The sequence below is a fragment of the Lytechinus pictus genome, chromosome 16 (genome assembly GCF_037042905.1).
Source record: "Lytechinus pictus isolate F3 Inbred chromosome 16, Lp3.0, whole genome shotgun sequence".
NCBI lineage: Eukaryota > Metazoa > Echinodermata > Echinoidea > Temnopleuroida > Toxopneustidae > Lytechinus > Lytechinus pictus.
In genome coordinates this window covers 10,218,910-10,241,434 of record NC_087260.1, presented here as the reverse complement: position 1 = coordinate 10,241,434, position 22,525 = coordinate 10,218,910, and the positions used below count along the sequence as shown (strand labels likewise).

Genomic DNA, 22,525 nt, shown 5'->3' with positions numbered 1-22,525 from the left:
TTATCCTTTAAAAAAAAAATTTTATTCTGCCCCCAAGTTATGTTACCAATACCGTTTGTCCTAAAATTACATTGACCACATAGTAAATTGCAGAAAAGGTGAAATTGTATAGTTGCCCCCCCCCCCCCACTAAAAGAAAGAAAAAGATAATAAAAAAAATAAATAAGTAAAAAAATATCCTGCAGTGCTGGTGACATGAAAATGGCAACCTTGATGATAAGATATGGAGATAATCGGAAAAGATGGAGAGCTTTTGTTAAAAAAGAATATGATGTCCTTTTCAGTGTCGGATATATTATTTGATTTTCCCATGAAACATTTTTGGAGCATTTGAATTCATAGTTTTGTGACCTAGTATTGAAATTGTACAAATTTTCACATGCCAAAGTGGCTTTGTAATTAATTTTTTTTAAAGGTACGACTAAAATCTTTAGAAGCTAGAAAATATTGTGATATATATTACGTGTAACATATGCCAAGAATATATGATATGTATATTTGTTAATATTGTACAATGTATATCTTAATAGAGAATTTATCAATTTTTTCAATGTTTGTCATGTGCTATCAAAAAACAAAATCATATGTTGTGCTATAAATGCAAAGTAAAATGTTCCAATTCACATGAAGTCATTTGTGACTGTATTGCTCTTTTGTTCAGCATTTGTTTTCTTGTCAGGATTAGAGGCAAATTTTTAATCCTTTAGTGTCATCTTCATCATCACCACCACCACCATCACCACCAGCGTCATCACCAGTCATTTTTGTCCGGCTTTTGGTTGAATAAATCTTCTGGCCTGCCGGATAAACTGTTGTTACTTTGCCATTATTGTAGCTGCCATGGAAACCTTGATTGGAATTGGCTGCTGAGCCCGGTTACCATGGTAGCTGCCATTGCATGTCAAAGTTCCAATAGTTATAACTCTTTATGAAATGGGGCCCTGTTTCATCTAGAAGTAAATGAGATAATGCTTTGTGGAATCTGGGCCCGTTTCACAAAGCTTAACAATCATTTCAAAACTTGTTTTTTTACGATTGACTGCAATGAATACAATGTACAAGTGTGAAAATCAAGCCCATTATTAATTGTTAACCTTTGTGTTGATACGGGACCCTGGTCTGAAATTTGCTTTGACTTGGGGGATTATTTGACTTCGATAGAGAAGGCCGACTTTAATATGCCTACAGAACTATAAAATATCAAACAATATTACGCTTATTCTATACTTCTTACGCAACCTCCACACAACTCGTCAAAACTTACTCAGTACTTCTTCATGATTGCAACTTAAAGCCTTTAATGAATTGCGGCCCTTCCAACGGTGCCGTTGATCTCCGGCCTTAGCGGAGGAAAAACACGAGAGAGAGAGGATACAGTCATTATTCAAACTGTACTGAGAAATCAAAGAAAACAAATTTCATTCCGACAGGGTTCCGTCTTCAAATATGTCTCCCTCGGTCGGACTCGCCAAGACATTAAAACAAGAAATAATTCACACGTACACCTCCATCCATCAGTGTTGTTTTTTATTCCTTTTCATTTATTTTGTCCAAATACGAATTTGCGTCTCTCGCACCGGAACTGAAAAAGAACAAGCAATATGTACCCTTGAACATGTGTACAGCATTTTATACATTGTAATACTTGCTCGTGCCACCTCTCCGATTCTAACCCTCTTTCCTTCTTTGTCTTTTTTAAAATTAATTTTTAGCACTTTTTATGTCAATTTTATCTTAAATACAATTGCGAGGTGAAAATTAACTTGACACAACAGGATAGTACTTATTCTACATGAAATTCACGATTTCCTCCACAATGCTGTACATTTTCAGTGTCATCATCAATCCCAACAAGAGTTTCTACATATAAATCAGTCACTGTGCATGACTAAGAAAGTATTTGGCAATAATATACAGGTCCATTCTTGGCTTCACGTCACTCCCGCGCTCCAAGATTATAAATAATACCAAAAACATCCTTAATACTAAACAGCTTTTATCTTCATAATAGGCACTGTGAAAACACATGAACATGAACAAATAAAGTGTTTAATTTATAGAAAAGAACAATCCAAGTTGTCATCTTATCATACCATACACATATCATACAGAACACACATATATAGATACCCCAAGTCTGCAGCCAAGGTTTCTTTTAATATTTCATATGGTAATGAGCTTACAATACAAGATAGGAAAGCAATCGGTCGGCAGATTTGATTGATTTTAGCCGATTCAACTTGGGAGATACAATTTGTGGGGACAGCAACAGGATCAGATGCAGAAAACTCTTCATGTAGTTTGGTTGCACCAAGGCTTTATTCTCTTTTCCACACTGGACTCTTTATTTCACAACTGTACCATCCTAAAAATCAAGATGACAGATGATATAATACACGGGAGCCTTTCAGGAAGCAACTTGCCACTGTTAACCATTAACTTAGTTGGTACAAGCCAATCAGATGCAATGATTTTGGTAGCTTATAACAGTTGTCGGTGAAAATCTCTGAATATGTGTTTCATGAAACACCCCCCTGGTTTGCACATACATTGATTGAAGTTCATCTCCACCGCTCCTTGTCGCGCTTCATATCTTGTTTAATGAAGCTCTTTAAAAGTCGGCGGCTTTTCAGCTTCCTTGGGGGAATTCCACACCATTCAGGCATTACCCTTCAGCAAGAAACTTATCCACATTGTGCCGCACTCAAGCCAAGTGGGTGTTTCATAAAGCTGTCCGTAAAGTTACGCAAGACTATACGGATGACTGGTAACCTTTCTTGTGCCACACTATCCCAATGTAGCTCAATTGGCACCTAAGATCATGTTCCAGTCGTGCGTAACTGTACGAACAACTTTATGAAACACCCACCCGGAGGGGTGAGCAAGTACAGGATTACTTCCTTAAGAGCACAAGCACTGCTAAAGAGTCAGCTCTGGATTAAGCCAGGGTTATAATAGTATCCTCTGGAAAAGCAGTATATAAATCCAACTATTATTATCTAGTAGCAGGTGTTGTCTATCACGCAGAATGGAATCAAGTCAAGACCAAAAGATACATGTAGTATAATGGGTGATTTCAAGTTCAGTGATGGTGTTGGTCTGTAAGAAGAACAATCAATATTTGCTTCCCCTTGCTCAAAAACCAATTCTGAGTTTATGATAATTATCCAGGGACCCGTTGCAGAAAGAGTTGCGATCAAACGCAACTAAAAAAACCTTGCGCAACTTGATTTTCAGCCAATGAAGCACCCGTATTCAGGACTTACGCTTGATATTCTTTACTTGCGTTTAAACGCAACTCTTTCTGCAACAGGCCCAAGATCACATTATTAACAACTCGACACCTTTGTTCCAGTACCAGATGCATTTTAAATTTGGTGCTATACTGACATTAAATTGACCTAACACCAACACCAATAGGTCAACACCAAACTTGAAATCACCCGATGTGATAGAGGTGTCGCATCATCATTGTTAAGTCATCATGTCGGTTCCCCAAGCCTGACGATGCCCTGAACTTGCCTGAGGCAAGCACAAGAATGGTGGGAAAAGTTACTTTGCTTTGCTTAAAAGATGTAAATGTAGCTTTGTTGCAGATATCGCCAGTGCCTTTTTACAATGTCCGGTGTAAGCTTTCACTCTCCATGCAAGCTGACAAGTCGCTGACTGCATAAATGTTGTATCACAACTCGTGCATGTTAAGCTCATAGTACATTTGTATATGCAGGCATTGTTTACATGTAACTCACATCCTTTCTCAAATTCCTCTCGTTGATATCAGCAGATGTCTTGTCCTTGTGTATCAAAATCTTCTAGGCCTCATGACACAAACAGTTGCGATGAATCGCAAATTATAACACAAAGCATTCGCATTAAGGGGCTTTCACAATTGCTCGTGCGACCGTTTGCGATCATTTGGTCACAATATATGTTGCACAGAATTGCAACGGTTGTAAGCAGTCGCAACACCAATTGTGAAAGGGGCTTAAGTTGATAGTTCTCGTAAGTTGAATATCATATGCATGCAACAATGATCTTGGATGGCTATTGCCATTTAACAATTGATTTCATTACTTTGTGTTACAGGCCCCTGGTTTACATTTCAGCAAGTTGCTATAAACTTTTCTTCATTCTATTCATGTGTCAGTTTTTTTTTCAGTCAGATAGGTAGTACTTGTCGAATTAAACTTCCTCATGCTAGGTCATGCGAAAATAGCAGCAACGAACACCAGTCTTTCACATAGAGTCATTATTGAAAAAATACTGTACATGATGTACATAGCTAGCAAAGTTTTTTATCCTTTTAAAATGAAATCATGCATGATAAGTACTGTTGTGTAAGCTTAGGTGAAACACACACATGCAATATCGTAATATACATGTACATCCGTTGCACGATTGAGATGAAAACTTGGTATTAAATTACAGGCTACTTGGTCGACTGTACTGTCAATATAGCACAATAGAAAGTAAATTTGACATTTGTATTCCACAAATTTTTATCCCCCAATCAGCCTATAGTAAAAATCACAGATACACTTGTACTGCTGACATTTTTCGTTTCCCTTGATAATACAAATTTTCCCGCATGCTACATCTTTTCCGTTGTGAAATAACCAAGAAGTGCCTAACTGCACAGCATTTTCAAGTAATTGAAAAGATTGTCATATCAAAGAATACTACAATAATAACTAATAATAATAATAATATAAATAACTGAATACAACTAACTACATTCCAAAATTATACATGTAAAAAAATCCTATACTAAAAGGAAGACTGCATGCATGCGAAACTAATAGAAATCATTAATCCATAATTCAAGTCTTAAACAATAATCATCTCTCATTAGTAAATAGGTCTGTTCGGAGTTTACAAGGGATCAAAAATCTAATTTTCTCGGATTTCTAACCCGACTCCAAGCTCTCTTTTATCTGTTTCCTGGTAATAAAACAAGATTACCAAGATACTAAAACGTGTAGACTGAAAACAAAATGAAAGACTACTTCTCATGATCCAGTAGAATCACTGCTGGCTTTCTAAAGCATTTAATCACATCTATAAAAAAATGCACAAAGTATGCAAACTCCAACATCAATCCAAAGTAAATTTCAATGATGCAGTGCATAAATCTAATAGAAATGCAGAATTTTGAATAATCATCATTATGTAGACAATACAGAACGCAATCAGAATTAAAATCATTTCTCATATACAAAAACAATACTGACAAACGATCGTTCATGATGTGCTTTGGTTATGGTGCCAATGATTACAAAAGTGCTTTTTGGAGATTGTAAACTGCACTGATTTGATATAAATACAAAAATGTACTCTCACCTCTATCCACCACATGTGTAAAAAAGAAAGAGACAATTTCTTTAACAAGAAATGACATAAACCCCAATGAATTGCACGCTACACACTTCTCTTCGTGCATAAATGCATTGTATTGATACTTGAGCTCAGGAGATGGCAGAGGACAAAATGAACAAAATCAAATTGAACTTGTGCATCACCTAACTTAATCCTGGAAATGGCTGGGTGAACAAGATTGAGAACAAGAATCAGTTTAGTTGATGTCTTCAAACATTTGGCATTATTCAGCGGGGTAAAACAGTTGGGAAGAATAGAGAGACTTTCCCAAACCGGCAATGACATTGAAACAGGAAGCAGTATTAATAGAACCATTCATCGTCTGATATCAGTTACTGAGATCGTCAACCTCGAGTCACAAGAGCAAAGAGAATGACAGATATATTCTTAGGTATTGAAATAATGATAGAAATCATCATTGACTAAAAGGTGTAGAGAACAGTGTCATACCTGCATACATTTAAAAATCTAGACAACCACTGGCCAGGGTTCCAAGGGGCCAACTTAGCCCCGGGCGGTCTCCAGGAGCTAAGCCTGTTGTCAAGAAGGCGGTCCCCCTGCAATTCCTGTATTTTGGCAACTTTAGCCCTACAAGGACCAGGCTATTTAAGATGTATTGAGGACTCGGGGGCATGAAGGGGTCTATAGCGACTGTCCCCAAAATGTTTTTTCTCTCACATGAAATATCATAAATCAGCACGTCCCGATTTGTTGCCATTCTGAAAGTTGAAAATCAGGACAGTTGGCAGGTCTGGAGTGCTCTTGGATATGACTAATTTATCACTTGCAAATCGTTGATACATTTCATAACCCTTTCCTAATGCTCAAGTCACACCAATGAAACCGACTCCAGACCGACCAAATACATCATGTTATTTCCAATGGCATAGCATCAGTTGGTTTGGGATCGGTTTCATGAGTGCGACTGGGGTGTATAGAAGCGGATTTCTCCATTGTTTGTTTTGCATTCTTCCTTGCTTGTGACAGGCTCTTTACCGGTAGTGGGAGCAGGTTCAGCATATCTTTGGTATATTCCAATAACTTAATGTCACCCCACTGTGACGTTCCCATAGCAACAAGATTGCTTTTCGTGAAGTGATTTTGAAAACCACTTTCGGGTGATAAAATGGGAACGCCAGCAAAGCGATCTTCCAAACTGGTTACCTGAACCGGTTTCCAGTAAACTAGTTTTAGAAAGTGTAATGAGAACGGGGTCTAACTGTTCAGGCGATCAGGGTAGTCCTGGTAAAGCCGGGGTAACAACATGCAGTGCTTAGGAGCATTGTAGTATGCTGCATATTGATTGCTTACAAGACATAGTAAATGATTGGTTTGAACAGTCTCTTTCGAACAGGATAGACCATTTCATGTACAGGACAGTTTTCTATGGAGCTTACAACCATGCCATCACCTGAGTGGATTCGATGTGCAGAAGCCCTTTTCACACAGAGGTTATTTTTAAATAGCAATGTTGAGTAGAGCATATACTCACTCCGTTTCATCATTGTGCATTCAAGAAGTACCACAGTGATTGTGATGTTACTTGATCTTGGCAATGCCTGTTCAAAGTATAGTGCAGTTCAATCCTTGTCAGGAACACATTGCTTTGAAAAAAGCTTTGCCAGAAATTCCTTTCAAGTTATTTTGTATCTATAATTTGATGTCTTGCTTTATTATCAGCTTTAAAAAAAGAAAGCATCATGTAGGTAACTCGGCGGCATTTAATGGCTCTCCCATCGCCTGGATCTTGAATACCTGAATTTCAAGCCTTCCTTGCATTTTTTGCATCTCACCATGCAGTGGTGTTATGTGACCAGAACGGTAGGCAGAGGCAGCACAAAATTCAACCTTTGGGACTACATGAAAACATATCTATCATGAATACAAAAAACATCACATTACCAAGGTCAATCTTCAGTTTAAAGTCAAAGCAGAGAAAAAAAAAAACATCAGTCAAAATCTTCATCATAGTCACTGTAAGTAGTAAAATTCAGTAGAAACAGATTTGTCATAATCCTCACAAATTTGCATAATTTTGAAACTGGCGGTAAACGCACTTCCTTCACTCACTCTCGAACTCGCTTCGATTACGAACTTCAGATAGTACCATTTGTCAGGCCTTCTTTGCGTTCTTGCGGAGAGGAGTTGCGGGCTTCGTTCTCTTGCTTGCCCTTAGCGGGAACGCGCTCTGTGTCGCTGCCCGTCACGTTCCCGTTTGTCGTGGGCCCGCCCTTCGGTCTCCGATTGGATCGTCCTCTGCCTCCCCCTCTCTGCTCTTGTGGGGGCGGTTTGCCATTTCCTGATGCACGACCGTTGGGCATGTTCGTGTCGGGGCGCGGGGATGCGGACCTTCGTTGCTCCCCTGCAGAGTTGTCGTCCCGCCCACTGTTACCAGGATGTCCGTTGGGTCGATTCCTTGGACCTAATCAAGAGTATCGATAAGAAAAATAGTCAGACCTGCTTAACCAAAAACCTGAACAAACAGATCACCTATTTATCAAAGACATATGCTATTGGACTTTAAAAAAATATCAGAAGCAAAGTCCCGCTTGTCACCTGTGTCTGTGATATGTTATGAAAATGGAGCCCAGAAAAAAAAAATTGGACCCCCAAATCATCATTTACTGCTTCAAATAAGTGACCGGAAACACTACCTTAACTATTACAACTATACTTCCCAAGAAATCTATCAAATTACAATTTTTCAGTCACAGATATCTTGAAAGTGTCCTCACAATTGCTTTTTTCTTCTTCTTGGTGGTTGTCTTTTTAAATCCATATTAATAACATTAAATCCAACACGTACCACGGTCCTGTAATACAAAGGTTAGCGACTAATCGTTTATTTGAAAGAAAAGTTCTGATTGGTTCCTAGTCAGTCTACTGAGCAAAACGTGCATCCAACGACGGTCTTGGTAGGCCATTTCATTTAACAGCAATTAATCGCGAAAATTTGTGTTATGGGGTCTAAATCTGGAAAAAAAAAAGCCATAGTCAAACTCGAGCTCAGAACAAAGGCCTTTGTCTCAAGATTAAGAAAAGGCTAGCCATACCTGATGGTCGTCTATTGAACTGAGGCGATCCCGTCTTACTGGTGTCGGTGTCTTCCTGATTGTCACCGCCTGCTCTCACACCCCTCGGTTTCCTCTTCCTTGGCTTCTTAGGCCTCCTCTTACTCTGCTGGTCATCTACGAGGGTCAAAGGTCAACACAGGGTTTATTCTACACTTGACGATGCTTCAGGCGTGATCGAACAGTTTAGTTCTGATTCGTCTAATGCTAATTTGTCCAATTACCAACTCGTCCACTACCATTTGGTCTACCATCAGTTCGTCTACTCACCACGTGGTCTACTTTCATTTAGTCTAATGCCGTTCCGTCTAATAACCAGTTGGTCCTATAGCCATTTAGTCCATACACCATTTTGTCTTATTAAACTAAAGTGTTAAATGTGCAAAATGAATGAAAAGAAAATGGTTATTAGCCCAACTGGTCATTAGACGAAATGGTAATAGACGAAATGGTGATTAGATGAAGTGATGATTGGACCAAATGGATGTTAGACGAAATGTTGATGGACGGAATGGCATTAGACTAAATAGAGGTAGACCATGTGGTGAGTGGACGAATTGGCAATTCACCTATAGAACTATTCATGCCCTTACTGTGTTTATTTGTACAATACTACTACATCATCATCTATCTCATCTAGACCACTTCTTACCCCCCCCCCCAAAAAAAAAAACAGCCTGCTTTATTGAAGGCTTCACAAGACCATCCTTATCAAACTACTCTTGAACTCATTAAACTGGCTTCCTTTGAAATTACTACTGGCTGAATATAAAAACGAAATAAGAAGGCTTCATAGTATTTGTTTAAGATTGTATACACTCGTCAGAGCAGTTACTGGAGGTCAGCCAGTGACCCTTTCTGTCTCTAATATTTGGTAACTCGCACATTAGCGGGTGATAGAATGTTTACTGAGTCAGAAACGATTCCCAGCTTGCAATTAAACAGTCTCCATTGGTAAAGATATTCAGATAGGCACTGAAAACCAACCTCTTAGTTTGTAGTTTGTATTTGTAGCTTTTATGATCATATAATTGTGTACTATTTATTTCATCAATGTGAGCATTTGAGTCTCATGGGAAAAGCAGTTTATCCATGATGATGGATGATGGTGATGATGATAGATGATGATGATGGTGATGATAATGATGGATGATGATGATGAATGGTGATAATGATGATGATGGATAATGATGATGATGGTGATAATGAATGGTGATGAAGATGATGATAGATGAACGATAATGATGATGGTGATGTTGGATGAATTATGATAACGATGATAATAATATTCAAACATACCAGCTCCATTATTATTAGTGACATCTTCATCAACAGTTGTTGTGTCTTCCAACACAGTATCGTCCTCATCGTCCTGCCGCCTCCGAGGGTCGCGTCTGAAATCATCGTCCGTTTCCGAGAGGGGTGATGAAGGTCTTTGGGAATCTGGAGAGGAGAAATATCAAATTGCAGGTGAATCTGGCTATAAAGTCAAATCTCTAGGGACCACAGTAATCTCTTTGACTTGGACAAAATTTTGACGATTTAGAAGATGTAAATAACACGTGTTTTGCATAATTTTTTTTTTTTGGGGGGAAGTGGGTGTTTTACAAAGAGTTAAGTGTGATAGGGTTGCGCTTAAATACCAACATGCACACCATGAAACACGCAATCTGATTGATTGTGTTTTAACCAGTGCGGTGATGTCTCTCGTACCACACGAAACTGAATTTAAGTGCGACTCTAAGTTTACACTTAAATTTTTGTGAAACACCCCCCTGGTCTGAAAAAGTGCTTTGACTTGGGTGATTAATTGACTTATAGAAGGTGGATATATGAAGAGTTTACTATAATTAAACTTTTTTTCCTACAAAACATCTGCACAACTTTATCTGTTTGGTGCGGATAGAGATATTGTGGCAGAGTCACATCGGCAATTCCTTTTCCCAGATTCTGAAAAGTAGCTACTCACCAACCAGAATTCGGTATTCAGAAAAATAAATATCTGGAACTGAAAAATATTAAATAAAATAAGCATTAACCCTATTGGCGATAAATCCGCTGTGCGAAATTTTTCGACCGCGCCGCTCGCTGAATTTTTACTTTCAAGTCTCACGCAACTTTTAAGACCAACTTCGTGACGCAGGGGTACGGGGTTCTAAAGTTACGTAACATTTTGTAAGTGCATGTCAGACCCAAAATTGCTCAAAAGGTGTCCAGACAAAAATCTAGCAGTTTTTGGCCTATATATAGAGATTTACAGTCAAATTATGATTTTATGGGATAATTAGCATAATTTATTAATTAAAAATACATTGGAATAATTTTGGTACAATTGAATTGTGGAGATTAGGTCATAGGTGATGTGCGTGCAAATTTTCATTGCGATTGCACGATTAACAGCCAAGATCTGGGGGGGGGGGCTGTTTTTGACGCCCACGCTATGCAATTTCAAAATAGCCCGGGCTATATATGAATTTTACGTTCCCAGGAACTGAAATGCTTTATTGATATCAAACATTGCGTTCCAAACCTCATTCAATATAATAATATTTTATGGAAGTAGCATTGTATCATGCAACATATTTTTCCTTTTTAGGCACACTTTTTTGCTGCAGAGGGCTCACACGATCTCCAGGCTGCCTGCGAAACGTGATCTGACTTGATTGAAATATTGGAAAGTCAGGCATATAGACAGAATGACAGAGAGTATAGATTGATTGGGAATCAGAAAAAAAAAATCAAACAAGACAGAAATGCACAGTAAAGAGAAGAAAAATAGAAGCTCAGAATGAAAGATATAAAGACATGTCTTGGGTAAAATTAGATAAGAGAGGAAACAGAAAATAAGAGATAGCTTTACCTCTCATAACAGGCGGTCTTCCCCCACCACCAACTCCACCACCACGCCCACGATAGGGTGCTCTCCCCCGCCCCCTGAACGATCCTCTGCCACCGGTGCCCCTCCTGTAGCGAGGCCCATCATCATGACGTCTGTAACCCTGATCGTCCGACACCGCCGCTCTATCAGCCCAGGAATTTGATCTCGGCTCTTCCCTCTCTGATCCGCTACGACTCGTATCTGAAAAAAATACAGAAGATGCAGAATTTTTTTTTACCAGGGCATTTCTAATTCACTACAATGCGTACCCAAATTTAGTCCTTCTAAATGTGACGCATTCAGTTGACATCTATAGACACATTTAGATAGGTCACAACATTCCTTCCCGCAACAATTTCACAGATGTCTCAACTTATCTGAAAACATAGGATTACCTGTAGCAACAGGATTAGGGCTGCGATAGGGCATTTAGTTCAATTATGAGGATTAGGATGGGGTTAAGGGTTAGGTTTAAGAGTGACTGGAGCCATTACCTGTAAAATATCTCCCCTTTTTCCGTGCTCTCTACCTTCCAGGCGCCCCTCTCAAACAACCAGACATCATCTTTTCAAGGCCATATTTATCCTCAAATACAGTCGAGTATGTTACCTAAAAATGATTCCCCCTCCTGCCATCCCCCTCCCTTTTCTCTCTCCGCCGCGCCCCCTTCCAGACATACCCCTTCCTCTGCTGATAAGACCCCCATAATCCTCAAATGGTTGGTACAAACTTTCTTACCTGTAGACGACCCCCCCCCTTCCAGGCATCCCTCTCCCATCAGAAAGACCCCTTCCTCTGCTTTAAGATTTGCATACTTCTCAAATAAGACTGGTTCTTACCTGTAAACGACCTCCCTCTTCCGCTGCTCCCCCTTCCGCCACGCCCCCTCCCAGGCATCCCTCTACCACCGGACATGCCCCTTCCTCTGCCTCTGTAGCCACCGTAATCCTCTGAATGGTCTGACCCATAGCCCCTTTCACCTCTCCTTTCTCTGCCCATGGGCGGGTAGGCGCCGGAAGGGTGGCCCATAGACCGTAGCTGCTCATCAATCTGTAGCCTCTGGATTCGAAGGTCTTCCATGTCCTATAAAAAGAAATGGTTTAATTAATTTGTATGTATTTGCCACAAAATATCTTTGTAATGAGGGCCCCCATGGGTCAAAACTTTTTCCTGGATAGCATGTAATTCGAGTGAGAATTTGAAAGTTAAAGAGATAACTTTGTCATCAATCTGTAGCCTCTAGATTTGAAGGTTTTCCATGTCCTACAAAAAGAAACGATTAAATCAATTTGTATCTTACACGATTCACTTGCCACAAAAGTTCACTATAATGAGGGGCCCCTTGAGTTGAGAACTTTTTCCTGGTGGGCATTTCATAAAAAAAAACGACTTTCGAATGACTGGTGTCCCTTTCTTATGCACAAATCAACACTAATGGAAATCTAGTGTATATTAACCACGAGAAATGATCACCAGTCCTTCATAAGTTGCTTAAGAATAGCTCTATTAAACACCCACCTGGATAGCATGCACATCACGTGAGAATTTAAAAGTTAAAGAAATAATCAACTGAATGATGAATCCCAAGAACAGGGCCACGTAAAACAAAGATTTGCACTTCATTGTATGCTTGACTTTCATAATTAATTGGACATTTAGTCAATGCAATCAATTTTAAAAGACTGTTCTACAATCATTACTAAGCTTTGAGCTATGGCCCCATGAAACAAAAACAATTAATAGGTAGAAATAAGATCCCAGGAAAACTGATGTCTTTTAAAAAATAAGGTCTGAAAGAGCAACATGCATGGCGATGAGTACACTGTTTTCGACCAATCTCTCGGGATTAACACAAAGGAATTATGTCAAAAAAGGGCTCAACTTGAACGCATGAATAACTTCTTGAAAGTAAAACTGAGTTACATGGTAATCATTAATGAGATGAGAACAATTTGAAGATCAATATCAATTCTTAAAGCAGTTATGCATATAATTTGCAAATGGAGATTAAGGGAGATTTAAGATTGGCTCAAGAGATCCTAGTTTGACCAGGCTAAACACTACAGGTTCAAAGGAACATGTGGATCAGGCTAAAATTGAATAAGAAACTGATAAGGAACAATCAATGTAATTGCTTTAGGTCTACTATTTTCAAAGTACATATGATAAAATAATTGCCCTAATTTTTCAAGAAAATCTACCAACCCACCTTGAGATGTGCTAGATGGTATTCAAGAAGAATCTTGGCGTTCTCAATGGAGTCTTTGGTCCCAACGAAGAGAAAAGGAACGACCCCATCGTCCTCCGTCTGACCTCTCTCATTGTCACCTTTGACCTTTACCCTAACGACCCCCGACTTGTCCACAATCTCCTGGATGACACGTCCGTTCTTGCCTATTACTTTACCTGTGTAGAAGATGTCACGAATCACAATACAAGTTTAAGCATAGAAACAACACAAGTTAAAGTCACGACCTAGAGTTCACCCAAGCAAAACGTTGGTGCGCTGTTAAAACCTTGTCTCATAATTAAATCGAATTGAGTACAGCTCGGACAAGCTTTATTTCAGAGTTATGGCATAAGTGATAATCTTGTCTTGCTGAGAAAGAGCCCTCTACAGGATTTAGAAGCCAGCTTTCAGGCAATATGAGGTTGCCCCCATTGTCAGAACTTTAGGATACAGCTTTTTCTGAACTATCCTTAAAATTAATATTTTAAGATCCATTCCACAAATGTTTTGATGATTTGAACTTCCTCAGCATATTTTTAAGAAATGTCATAATATATAAATATATCATAATTTTGGATTTGCTATGAAGTGAAATGTAGGGCATAATGGAGAAGTGGCCAATTTGCCATTAAGCACAATTTGTGAATTTAAAGGAAACACGCAACACAATAAAACACTCATGTCTACTTTGTATAGTGCTTAAGGTGCAAATTTTCCCTGGCGTTGCCAGACAGCTAACGAGAGACATACGCTGTTCAAGTAATATTCCTGCTTGGTAACCAATGTTGTAGATTACTTTCTTGCTCAAGAAAATTTATGCCATAACTGTCATTTGGACCATTGACCCTCTAGTAAAAAGTTATCTGTGTAGTCAGGATGGTTTATTTTCAATTCGTCCAATGCCAATTGGTCCAAATGCCAACTCGTCTACTATCACTTGGTCTACCATCAGTTCGTCCACTATCCACATGCTCTAATTGCCATTTAGTCCACTCACCATTTCGTCTAATAACCAGTTGGCCCGATAGCCATTTAGTCCATATACCATTTGGTCTAATTAGACTAAGTGTTAATTGGGCAAAATGAATGAAAATACAATGAGTATTAGACCAGCTGGTTATGAGAGAGAGGAAATGGTAATAGACCAACTGGTGATTAGACAAAGTGATAATTGGACCAAATAGTTCTTGGACCAAATGGTTGTTAGATGAATGTTGATGGACAGAATGGCATTAGACTAAATGAAGGTAGACCATGCGGTGAGTGGATGAGTTGGCAGTGGACGAATTGGCAATTTACCGCCAAAAGTCACATCATATTTTAAATGTATATTTGAGTGCTTGCCAGAAGAGAAGAGATGTTGATGAGCTTTGCGAGAATGCATGTTCAAGTGCTTTGACAGTAATGGTAGAAACTGCTTCCAAATAGAAGTAAAAAAAAAAAGATACATGAAAGGTTACTCATTTCTCACCTATTAATTGCCTTGGCACTGTGACATGATCATCAGAGAATTCTAACATACTTCTTGCTTTCATTACTGCTTCTTGGGTCTGTAATAGAGAATAAGAAATGGTTGAATATGAAAACCTTAATAATTATACATGTAACAAGAATACTGGCACCTCACCATTATCATCAACCTCTTCCTCCTTCTATGTCTCTGTCTTTGTTGTCGCCATCACCACCATCATCACACCATCATCATCGGCAGCAGCAAAAAGCGGCACTACCACTACCATCGAATTCATCATCAACCGATCATCGTTACCACCATAATCACCATCATCATCATCTTCAACATCATCATCAACATCAATCACCACCACCACCACCATCATCACTACCACCATCACCATCATCAACATCACCACCACCACCATCACCACCATCACCACCACCACCACCATCATCATCCCCTTCTTCATCATCAGCAGCACCAGCAGCATAACCCTCATCACTTACGTCTCCATACACTCTAAACGTGCATGTATTTTCTTCCAGATCGACCCTCTTGATGCCTTCGATCTTCCTGGCATTCATGATGTTAGCACCATGGCTACCAATAGCCAGACCCATCAGTTCTTCTTTCACCGAGAACTCTTCCATGTGCGCATCCGTTTGATGCTTGGAAACCTATAAACAAGATCAAGAAATACAACTGATAATATCCTCCTTGATGCTCTATCGGTTGACGGATGAATCATCTAATTCCAATAAACTCTGTACTTTACAAAAGTACAAAAGCACAGTCCTACATATATATTGACCAGTAGTCAGCACAACTTGATTTTCACATTGAAGTTCATAATCGTGCTCATCAATGCATAAACTTTGTGTCTTATAGGTTATAAAATAAACAATATAAACTTATTAAATAAATCATTTGCCTACACTGAAGAAATTCAATGAGAACCTTTAATAGAACTAATCAGTTTTGTGGAACACACTACACACAACCATGCAAAAACTCTCTTCAGTATTATGGACAAACTAGGGACTGTTTCATGAAAGGTGTCAGCACTGACAAATCGACATTCTCAGACAGTTACCATTATAGTAACAGTCAGAGACCAGTGTCTCTCAGCCAATCAAAACCAAGGATTTCACTGAAATTGTAAGCACTGACAATTCAGTCAGTGCTGACAACTTTCATGAAACACCCCATACCTCCAGTTGCTGTGCTGCTTCTTCCGCCCTTGATAACATCAGAATCTTCTCTCGAAGGTTCCGTATGTGCATGTCACTCAGCATCTGTGCCTTCTTCAAACCCTGTGCCGACGTAGCCTGGTAAAATGAAGGGAAGTAAAATAATAAAATAATCAGAGATAAATAGCACTGGTCGAGGTGGCGCTTTTGATAAACTCAGTTTAGATTTGTTGGAGCAAAATATAAGTTTAGAAATGGATAGTGTTCAGTAGTGGTCGGGTCCAACCGGCAGATTTCTGACCAACACTCATGAAAACCACTGCTTCCGATCACCACATATTTCAAATGAAAAGTGTTTCAAACACAATTCATGGCAAAGAAAAACTGTACTTGTGTTGATATCAGTCTTTAATTTTGTTTTATCTGCATAATTTATGATAGGCATCCTCATCTTGGATAAACATTAGTTCATTTTCAAATATTTGCCAATGTCAGATAGTTATTTCACGATGTTCATTCACCTTTGGCTTTAAGACAACACAGCCTAAAAAAAAATTGTATCGTTGTTAAATTGTGAGTACCACTAAGAAGTCTCAAGCTAGAACGCATAGGTCCTTCATACTTTATAGTTCTTTTACGAATGAAACTTCTGCCCCAAGTATATGAAACGGAGCAGACGTAAATTTCGAACAATACGAATCATATGGTATGATGGACTTTTTGGAGTATCAATTAGCTGATACTTTCGCTATGAAAACTATCATCAGTTTTAGTTTTGATAATTGGTGCTTTCCAATAATGAGAAGGGATGATGAGCATGCGTTAAGAACGGCCTTTGAATTCGAGGTGGGTGGTTCGAGGAGGAAGGGACATCCGAAGAAGACATGGAAGAGGCAATTGGATGAGAAGTAGGGAGGATGGGTTGAGGATGGAGGCTGCACTGAATAAGGCAAAGTGGAGGAAGGGGGGAGTGGGTAAGGGCGATTGCTGCGAGTATGAGATGAATCTGGCTACCCCCGTTCACGTGGACAAAACTGGATTTAAAACTGTATTGATGATGATATTAATGGATACTTACAAAGACAACCAATGCGTTATCGTTCTCGCTATACGTAACCAGGAGAGCTCCGGTGGCTTTCACGTAATCCCTGTGATTTGACGCATCTTTACAACTGCAAACAACAAAAAAGTGATCTAAGTATTAGAGTAGAGAGGGAAGGAGATTAAAGGGTACATTGCCACTTGGACTCCATCCAATTTTTCTTCATGCAGTTTGGTCTCATTCGTCTACTACTAACTTAGTCTAAATGCTATCTACCCCATTTATTTACAATTTTTCTACTTTCCAGTTAAGATATATCTATTTTTTTTGTAAATATTGACTTGGTCTAACACCGCAAAAGGCATTGTTTAACTTCATTCTCAGATTCATAAAAATTTTCTCTCCAGGAGCTCATGCAGTCATAATTACTTATATTTGAAGTGCAATGAACATCCATATACTTGTAATTAAGACGAAAATGTATGCTATATAAATCTTATGTATTATCATTATAAAAAAAACCTTAGAGGAAATCATTACTTACAATTGCCTGAGTTCCGTTGGTACATTGACAACTGCTCTATGAATACTTTCTTTGCTCAAACACCCACTAAAATACATAGAAAAGAGAGAACAAAGTCAAAATGTTATGTCAAAATGTCAAAAGTATTTATTATGTTGTGTGCTGGATCCACAATCCACAGGGTTATAAATCGTACCAGTTTTGTGTTGTGATGGTATAAGATGGCACTGATAAATCAAGAACATAATGAAAAGTTTTTTTAACAAAGGCAAATGTTTACACATGTCATGTGGATTGAAAAGAAAGATATTCAGGTTATAGTTATTTTGTTTAAAGATAAATTCCAGTTGTGGGAACGATCTCAAAATGACTTTTTACAGAATTTAATATAATGATCACCAAAGTGTCTGTTTGTATGAATAAAAAATATGTGCCAAAGGATTCTGAAAGAAATTGTGTAATTGCTGAGAAATAAGCAAATTAAGCGCGGATTTGGTCACTTCCGTCGGGTCTTTATTCCAGCAATAATAATACACTGTCCCACGTGTGCCTATCTGTGTTGGCGATCTTCAGTGTGATCGTTTTTTAGCTAGATATTATGATTTCACAAAATTCAGTTTATGTAACTGTACCAGATCTAGATCCACGATGATATATCAATACTTTACATTGGTTTTACAGACTTTCTCACGAAATCAGTGTTTTACTGCAACTACGTTCATTAGCTTTAACTGTTTCTTTTCCAGGCATCCATGTGACTCTCCTTATCCTATTAATAATAATTATAATAATAAACATTTCTTGTAAAGCGCATAACATACATGTATGGTCTCCATGCATTTCCAAAGGACTTGGATATTATTACCTGGGGCCAGTCTTACAAGGAGTTGCGATTGATCCGATCAATCGCGACCATGGAAAGCCAGCAAAGTCAACATATAAAATGCATTTTTGTTTTAAAAAATGTTTAGATATGAATGTATATCCATGAATTCATTGATTTCTAGACAATTTGGTGTGTTCTCCTTTGTTTACAAAGGACATTTTGCAAATTTCCTGTAGAAAAATTATGACACAGATGGATTTCCATAGTTATGATTGATTGGATCAATCGTAAATCTTTGTAAGACGTGGCCCTGGCCTGATTATCACATGTACCATGGGTTTGGCCTGGTGATCTTACAGAGCACAAGCATTACAAGGAATCGATTCCGGCCAGGTACACATTTACCTCACCTGGGTTGAGTGCTACACAATGTAGAACAATGTCTTGCCGAAGGAAACTACGCCATGGCTGAGATTTGAACCCAGGACCCTCTGTTTCAGAGTCTGGAAACTAATCCACTGGGTCAACATGCTCCAATTGCTTGACTCTGTTCTTTATATAATTGCTGATTATGCCAAATAACTATTAATTTCAAGCATGGTGTCATGGCCGATGTTGGCATTGCCATAATCACTTCACAAACGCTTTGTATGCATAGAATCTTTTGTCATAAGCCCTACATTGACATAACACCCTTTGTCGAAAATTGGTGAATCAAAATAGCAGTGTCCTCCTGGACTCTTGACAAACGATATTCATGTATCTCCAACTTTTCGTCTGCTCCAAATCTTTGGACGATCTGCTTTCCCGATCCACCAACTTTCAACAAAAACTTCTCTGCTCTTCATAGTGACTTTATACTTGCATTTTTGAAAGAAATTAGTGCGTCATAGCACGCGTCTGTGTAGTGGGTGCAAAAAATTCTGACACCAACATCTGATTTCTCACACCATACTTCAAATCCCCCAAAACATCACTGTGAAACTCACTTTGGATTTATCCGCCTCAGCCTATCGCCTTGTACTATTTCATTGTAGGTGGCATCATAGCCTGTATATTCTATGACAAAAAACTGCAAGAGGAAACAAAATAAAGATTCCATTATTTCATATGCTTCATTTATCCCCCAAAAATCAAAACATTTGTAAATGGAGAATATTGCTGCATGAAAATTTAGATTACAATTACAATGTGTTAAATCGTTTAATGGACAAGTCCACCCCAACAAAAAGTGGATTTGAATAGATAGAGATAAATCCAATAAGCATTCGATCAGTCTTTGTTATTATTACTTATCTTTTTGATTGTCACATTTAAAATATATTCATTTACATACATATCTTTCCATATGAAGATGCTAAGTTATTACTCACTTATGAATAAAATGCAGAAACTCCTAAGAAGAAAGAAATATGCCATGAAATATGAAAGTAACTATATATCTTTCTTACCTCCCCTTTCACCATTTGTATTTTGGCTCTCCACCATCCGCAAGGTTCACCTTCAAATGACCTTGAATACACCTGAATAAAAAAAGAAGTTTTTATTTATTTATTCATTCATTTATTTCTTCTTTATTAGGGTGGCTCACTCGGTAATTTGAATACTGTTGTCCTTGGAGGCTCTTAAACAAAAATTGTGAATTCAATAGTGATTATGATATCACAAGAATGTACTCTTTTGTAGAAACTCAGGTCTTATTAATCCAAGGCAACTCTTTTGTAGAAACTCAGGTCTTATAAATCCAAAGCCACCAGGCCATGGCCTTGGGTGCCTTATTGGTTGGCCTCGATTCCCTGCTCAATGCGAGAAACAATTTTCTTAGTATGGCATTATTTGCAATACGCTCCATATTTTGTTATAAATGCTACACAAATATTCATTAGTGCAAAAATGTTTCACATAGGACTGTAAAGAACATCGTTGAAAGCATTCCTCTTCCAACCAAAAATGCTAATCAAAGTTGAAAAGTAAAATTATTCCCTCCATTGGATATGCTGAACATTATATATTAATGTGCTTTCTAGATAATAATAATAATAATAAAGGTATATTTACCCAGGGTAGCCACTTCAGTTCCGAAAACTTTTCTCCCAGCGGGCCCTGCTATTATTACCTGGCTAAGCTAGGCTACCTATTCGGTGCACACAGCTTTTCGAGGAATTACTTCCTGCCGGTACCCATTTACCTCACCTGGGTCGAGTGCAGCACACTGTGGATGAATTCCTTGCTGAAGGAAATTACGCCACGGCTGGGATTTGAACCCACAACCCTGTTTCAAAGTCCGGAGACTAATCCACTTGGCCACGACGCTCCACTCAGGATATGTGGCCTTGCCCAAAACTATCAAAGGGGGGGGGGGGTGTCTGCTTATAATGCAGATTTTTCACATGGTCTTTCCGTATCCTAAAAACAAAGGATTAATGTCAGGTGATTCCTACCTCGACCTCATCATCAGCCTTAAGTTCTAGCACTTCTCTTGATGCTTCTGGTGGAAGACGAACAACATTGATAGGAACTCTTCTCTCTGCTGTCCAACTAAAAACAATGACAAAACAAACAAATATTATGGAATGATTGTATGGAAAACATTTATTCATTATAGAATCCAATCTAATGGCTATTGAAAACTCAAACCTCCATCTAAATTGGTATATGATTGTGTACATGTAGGACCTCAAGAATGATTCATTGCTGATTTTAGTCTAAGTTTAAAATACATGTACATTTAGAACAAACTACATGAAGAGAAAGAACTCACAAAATCTTTCTAGATAATGATGACAATTATTATGAAAATAGCTCAATGATGATGGAGATGATGATGATGAAGATGATAATGATTACATGTACATGTATGATGGTGATAACACAGATGATCTGATGGCGTTCATGATGACGCTGATCTGATGAAGATGACGTTCATTATGACGTTCAGGATGATGACGATGGTGATGATGATGATGGTGATGATGAAGATGATGGTAATGATGATGTTGATAATCATAATGGTAATGATGGTGATGATGGTATAGACAACAATGATGGTGGTGGTGATGATGATGATGAAAATGACAATTTTTATGATGAAAATTATGTAAATTTATGTCACACTTGGTAGAGAGATTTAAAGAAAATGCATTTAAAAATAGAGCTCAACTTACTTGTTTTCAAATGCTATGCTCACTTCGTCTTCAAGTATATTTTTTAGCACTGCCTGTGGATTATACAAGAAAAACATTTGATGAATTTTCTTACACATTTGAGGAAAAATATTTTATATCAAAATATATATTTTATATATAAAAAATAAGGGTGAAATTGATGGATAGTCAAGGTGTAATGAAGGATAATGGAACAAATATACAACTAAAAAAAAAAGATATACAGAACTGTACGGTACATGAAAGATAATACTGTACAACGCAAAATTTTATTAACTCAAAGTAGTGCGAATATTAAGATTTCAAGTGAAATCTTATCCCTCCCTTTTCAATCTACCGTAATTGTAACTTAGACGAGACTCTGAATATACCCAACTTACCAAAAAGGGGTGAAAATGAAATAGAAAGAGAGTATAACATAGCCCTAAAACAATAGCACTACTTAAGTTACATGTACATGTAGATCTACATGTAATTTTTAAATTGCAAGATTACATGTAGATTTAATAGGGATACATGTACATTATAGGCTTGCTTAAAACAAAGACATCAAAAAGAATGCTCCAGCCTCATTACTGGCTAAATCATCATGCCATAAAAATTATATCATGAATAAATTACACCTGTCTAGTGTTGGCAAATTGAACAAAAGAAAAGCAATTATTGTCTGAGCTACCTTGCATTGTGCGAAGTTCACACCCATTATGTACATTATGTATGTACATTGCAGAGTGTGGGAATTCCTGACTGGGGGAATCCCCACTTCCTA

General features: G+C 38.1%; 1 protein-coding gene across 1 annotated transcript; it reads right to left on the bottom strand.

Moving 5' to 3' along the window:
* Positions 1-1,520: 1,520 nt before the first annotated feature.
* On the bottom strand, positions 1,521-21,841 carry LOC129278859 (RNA-binding protein FXR1-like). Its single transcript, XM_064111313.1, has 15 exons — positions 21,757-21,841; positions 21,034-21,130; positions 20,044-20,115; positions 19,582-19,664; positions 17,788-17,853; positions 17,280-17,373; positions 16,223-16,339; positions 15,518-15,688; positions 15,027-15,105; positions 13,535-13,731; positions 12,165-12,408; positions 11,308-11,526; positions 9,747-9,890; positions 8,430-8,564; positions 1,521-7,798 (listed from the first exon to the last, which is right to left on the bottom strand). The coding sequence occupies exons 1-15, from the start codon at positions 21,831-21,833 to the stop codon at positions 7,473-7,475; spliced, it is 2,121 nt and encodes a 706-aa protein (XP_063967383.1). The 5' UTR covers positions 21,834-21,841; the 3' UTR covers positions 1,521-7,472.
* Between the last annotated feature and the right edge of the window lie 684 nt (positions 21,842-22,525).

What these genes read in the sequence shown, in the direction of transcription:
- LOC129278859 (XM_064111313.1), bottom strand. Translation starts at nt 21,833, where the DNA reads ATGTTTTTCTTGTATAATCCACAGGCAGTGCTAAAAAATATACTTGAA. An exon ending in TACAAATGGTGAAAGGGGAG is followed by an intron (nt 19,665 to 20,043) that starts GTAAGAAAGATA and finishes TTCCTCTTGCAG; the next exon opens with TTTTTTGTCATAGAATATAC. An exon ending in CACTAATAATAATGGAGCTG is followed by an intron (nt 8,565 to 9,746) that starts GTATGTTTGAAT and finishes TGACCCTCGTAG; the next exon opens with ATGACCAGCAGAGTAAGAGG.